The sequence below is a fragment of the Montipora foliosa genome, chromosome 9, assembly GCF_036669935.1.
Source record: "Montipora foliosa isolate CH-2021 chromosome 9, ASM3666993v2, whole genome shotgun sequence".
In the NCBI taxonomy this organism is placed as follows: domain Eukaryota; kingdom Metazoa; phylum Cnidaria; class Anthozoa; order Scleractinia; family Acroporidae; genus Montipora; species Montipora foliosa.
The window spans coordinates 20,053,859-20,058,858 of record NC_090877.1 but is presented as its reverse complement, the minus strand read 5'-3'; the positions used below and the strand labels follow the sequence as shown (position 1 = coordinate 20,058,858).

Here is a 5,000-nt window from a genome sequence, read left to right as displayed (position 1 = left end):
TACCTAAAAAGTCTTTAAAATGAAAAATTAAAACATGAAGATGACTATTCTTCTAAAAAAAAAACAGATATTGCTTAAGTAGCTACAGGATTTATGGAACACTTAGTGTGGTATCAGGAGCTTATGTTAAAATAAATTACATCTGTGTTGTTCCTCTTATGATTACTATTATTATAATTATGCCGTTATTATACATTTGTTAATTACTTTTAATACTATTTTTGTTATTATCATGCTACGTATTTTGTATTTTTTTTTGACTTTTGCTTCCTTTGGTTTTGTACATTTGAACTTGCAGTTTTCCTTGACTGTATTAAATATTGGCGTATTTTTGTCATATTTCTCCCAGGGAACTGCACTTCAACCTTATGAAAATATTACTATAAATGATGATGATGATGATGTTGAAAAGAGCGTGCGAAACAAGAAAAATACAATAAAAGGAATTGAAATAGAAATTTGTTTATTGTTCTTCAGACTAATTTGTGATAAATCCATGTTTCAAAAGCTTCTTAATTGTTCCAAAATATATATCACATTGATACACTGGAACACGATCTAAATTTGATGACCAGCAACAACACGCGGAACCTCTAAATCTAGTCTACTAGTTGTCCTCGTGAGAACCTATATTTGTGAAAAGAAGATACGCAAATGTGACACGGCGATATATTTTTTTAAATTTTGCGATTGCTAACATTATTTGATGTGATATAGGTATAAACGTTCTGCTGTGTTTATTTGGAGAATGTGTTACTAATACAACCCGACCGCGATGTGAACTTTATGCCCCTACATCTATACGTGGAATGCAATTTGGCAAATGATACACTCAAGTGGTCGACGTGGCTTCAAGTGTCATCTCAGACAGAGCGGCATTGTTGGGAGAACTGAGATGAAAATGGCTGCTCAAAAGAGTTGCCCGTCGTTTACATCGATTATTTCTGTTTTATCGATTGCACTTTATTGCGGAGGGTTCTTAAGAGTTGAACTTCAGTTAAACAAGCAAAATAAGAGAATAGACGCTCTGGAAACCGACTCCCAGGTTGCGCCACGGGAGAGCGGTCCAGACATTGGAAAAATCTCAGAGAATTCTCCCGGTGAGTTTTATCTTGTTGTACAGCTAGAGTTACTGACATCGAAACATGGAAACAAAAGATAGAAGATGGGGATTGCAATAACTTATACATTTACTTGATAATAAACTGATAAACTCGTGCGAATAAGCAGATAGTACAGCCTAAGTTCATTGAGCATCGGATTCCTAAGAAGGAAACTCTTCATTATCCTGAAACAAAAGCCTCCTATGTTCTCAAAACTGAGTAACGAGATCTGTCATGAGAACAAAGCAAATGCTTGCCCAAAGAAATTTGCCGCTGACTATACTTGAGCGTACATGTGTACGACTCACTATTGATGAATACATCTTTTAATTCAATTCCTAGGTGATCAAAGAGGATCTAAAATTTTAGCTGGTCAGGCATTTCAAAAACAAACGCAATGTGATTTTTGCCTCAGGTGCTTAGTTGTTGCGGTTTGCGTTTCGATTGCGGAGCTCGCTACGAACTTTAAGTTTATTTTATACAGCAGTAGTGATGATAAGCGGGGGAGATTGAATTTGAGTCGTTGAAAATGGAGAACGTAAGTTCACATTTTTAGTTTTTTGGCCTTTTATTTCCACCAAATAAATTATACGTTGGCGTCTCCGAATACTTGTCTAACCTCGGTTGCGGTCCTGGGGAGAAGTTTGAAAATATGGGTCAGATTAAGAGGAGCTAGTGTTATGACACAACTTTCATAAATAAACACACTATGTATTTCTTAAATTGCTTGTTGAAAGATTAAATATATTTTTTTAAGAAATGAAACCCATTTTGTGTGTATTGCAAAAACTGCGTTGGCACAACAAGATTTCTCTTAGGCGTGCTCTGATTTTTTTCGCTTTTATTTTAATTTTTATCTCAGCTTTTCGTGATTGAGTCAGTTTTTACTCGCTTGCTGAAAGACTTCTTACTGCAATTCTTTTTGCTGTATCGTGTAAAATGTTCTTGTTGATGTTTTAGAACTTCTGGGCAATGGCATACACCGAAATAGGCGCCAGGTTTACTCCACTCAGAACGAAACGGAAAACAGACAAACGCCAGTCGAGAAATTGAAAACTGATCAACTGTTATCGGATCTGAGAATGAAACTTTGTCAATCAAACATCGACAAATGTTCGGCAGGTCTCCCAGGCCCTCCCGGTCTACCTGGCCCGAGAGGAGAAAAAGGTTCTCGAGGACGAAGGGGGCAGCAAGGACGACCCGGAAACAAGGGAGATAATGGCATCATGGGATCGCCAGGAAAAAGTGGAAAGCAAGGTATCATGGGACCTGCAGGGCCTAAAGGAGAAACTGGACAGAAAGGACAGAAAGGAGATACAGGAATCACAGGAAGACGAGGAGTAAAAGGAGAGCCTGGTGAATCGATTGCAGCTCCCACTGCTGCTGTTTCGCCGGCAAAGTTAACAGTTAATGAAGGGGAGACAGCCTCTTTCCAGTGTTCAGTCAGCGGTAATCCAAAGCCTGCAATAAAATGGAGTAAAATGAAAGGGCAGTCACAAATAGGTTTGTCAGAAGTCTCAGAAGAAAAGTTGCTTTTGCGAAATGTGGCTGGAATTTACTCAGGTGCATACAAGTGTTCAGCATTAAACATCTTGGGACAAGCACAAGCAGTGGCGCGGCTTGTAGTAAACGGTAAATTGATCATTGTTTGCCTTTTTTTTTTGTTTCTTAGCAGCTGCAATGAAACTACTCAGAATTCCGAAACAAGGTAATTGAACTGTGTAAGGATATACTTTGTTTAGGCTTGATTCTGTAACAAGCAAAATTCTCCGATATGAATAGAGCAGGTCTTGAGACTATCCTTGTTTGGTGTTAGTAGCATTAAATGGTCAAAACAAAAGGCTTTAAATACTTTATTAACGGAAGTAAATAGCTTTTGCAATCGACAGCTTCGCTAAGGAATGAATGTTTTAGTGTTGTCTGAAGTAAATAAGAACCGACTAGTTTGCACAAGGAAAGATGATTCGCCACTCACCAGAGCATGTAAAGCAATCACAATGAATCAACAACTTTATTAATGTGTCAAACTTTTCTAGCTCGTCACAAGTGGCCTACTAATTGGGGACACCACTAAGTTAGATTTGTTGAAATTCTGTTTTATTCATTATATTAGTGTCTGAGCTGATGATTCGATCGTTAGCCACTCCCCGGCAACCCTACCTCTTTCGTCATATTTCTGGAAAACGTTTTCTCTTCAACTTAGCATAGCTTGTGACGAAGATAGCTGCATAATCACGAGAAACGTGACTAACTGAACGTCGATAACTGGATTTTCTTACGTTTCTTGTTTCAGTTCATCCTCGCATTTCACTTAATCTGGGACCTCGTCACGCAATTCAAGGAAGGAACTTCACTCTACCAACCTGTCACGTGACTGGATTCCCTGCACCAGTTGTGACGTGGAGAAAATCATCCGGCCGTTTACCTCAGGGAAGAGTGAAGTACATCAACAACGCACTGCAAATTTTACAAGTTCGCAAAGAAGACTCGGACTTTTATTTCTGTTCCGCATCAAATCTCCTAGGAAGAGCTGAAAAGAAAACTCTGTTAGTTGTGGTCTCGCTTCCTCAGTTTACGATCAAACCTCCTTCCAAGATTGTAATGAGATTAGGCTGTGGTACTAGTGCGAGGTTAAATTGCAGCGCTACTGGAGATCCACGACCAAACATCAGCTGGAGGAAGCAAGGGGGTCAGTTGCCAGTTGGACGGAGCCAGCAGATCAGTGGTGCGTTAATTATTACAAACGTAAGACGGAGTGATGCAGGGAATTATATTTGTACTGCTACAAGTGCTGGAGTGTTTGATGTGGAAGCTGTGACCCTTCTGGAAGTTCACGAAAAAGGTGGGTCAATTGGAGAACTACAATATCACTATTATGGCTGATATAGCGGCTTATGGGTGAATTGTGCTGAATGAAAAAGCTTGTTCCTCGTGTAATATTTGAGTCTTAAAAAGCAAGCCCTTTTTTTTTCTTTTTTTACTTTTTTTTGAAGGACAGGATAAAACCGCAGGATTGTGGTGGGAGGAAAAGTAATAAGAACTGTTTCTGTCTAATTTCTTTTTAGGGGCCATGTGTTCGTCCAATATTCTTGGGGACCTCGATGCCAAGTACCTCGTCAAGTTAAATTCGTTTTTAGGTTCAGTCCTCCAGAGTTCATCCCGTAGCAGGTTTGTGCGATGTTGGCGCGCTAAGACAGATGGCTGGTCAGTATCCACCTTCCACAGCAACTGTGATGGAAAAGGTCCCACTGTTACTATAATCAAAGTTGGCAGCTACATATTTGGTGGATACACTGACGTGTCTTGGTCAAGTCCAAGTAAGTATATCTTAAATTTTAGTTTCCTTGTGATGATTCTAAAATTACTTAAAGACCTGAGGTAAAGATTGCCGTCGACCTCAGGTTTGTCAGTCAGAATTACTGTTACGAGATATCGACGTTCAATATGTTTGCTTTGCTTTGCTTTATTTTTTTTATCCACAGCATTTTATTGGTGTTAACTAACTCACAATCCAACCTCGTTCCCTGGTTCTCTCTCCTACCCGACGCGTAGGGAACCCAGGGAACGAATTGCTCACAATCTTTATTTGAAAGAAAAACTAACCCCAAAGTTAAATGAAAATTCAATTCACCCGCATACATTGAATAGTATTTAAAACTGTGACATAAATGACCATGTTGGGATGCTGGCGAGCACCTTCTATTCCAGAAACTGTGATGGAGAGGATGCCCCAGTTTTTATGAATCTAACTAGGCAGCTGCGTAACTGGTGGATACAATGACTCGTTTGAGCCTTCGTTGTGGCGTTCTCACGACTAAAGCTGTACCCGTTGCTCATTTATGCACAGTTCTGCTGGAAGATTATTCCGCAAACCTTTTACTGCAAACCACCCGCGCT

General features: G+C 39.5%; 2 protein-coding genes and 1 long non-coding RNA gene across 3 annotated transcripts in view; all 3 read left to right on the top strand.

The window, feature by feature from the left end:
- Window positions 1-835, top strand: part of LOC137970767 (uncharacterized) — a 29,543-nt gene extending 28,708 nt beyond the window's left edge. Inside the window, exon 7 of the mRNA XM_068817333.1 lies at window positions 718-835. Within this exon, the coding sequence (XP_068673434.1) occupies window positions 718-723 (6 nt within the window). The 3' untranslated portion in view covers window positions 724-835. The remainder of the gene's footprint in view (window positions 1-717) is intronic.
- LOC137970746 (basement membrane-specific heparan sulfate proteoglycan core protein-like) overlaps window positions 824-5,000 on the top strand; it is a 63,501-nt gene continuing 59,324 nt past the window's right edge. The window contains exons 1-4 of the mRNA XM_068817302.1: window positions 824-1,100; window positions 2,064-2,735; window positions 3,397-3,945; window positions 4,169-4,420. Coding sequence (XP_068673403.1) covers window positions 824-1,100; window positions 2,064-2,735; window positions 3,397-3,945; window positions 4,169-4,420 — 1,750 coding nt within the window. The remainder of the gene's footprint in view (window positions 1,101-2,063; window positions 2,736-3,396; window positions 3,946-4,168; window positions 4,421-5,000) is intronic.
- Window positions 4,447-5,000, top strand: part of LOC137970772 (uncharacterized) — a 3,702-nt gene continuing 3,148 nt past the window's right edge. Inside the window, exon 1 of the long non-coding RNA XR_011116862.1 lies at window positions 4,447-5,000. This exon is cut by the window's right edge and continues 1,593 nt beyond it. This is a non-coding gene — a long non-coding RNA (uncharacterized lncRNA).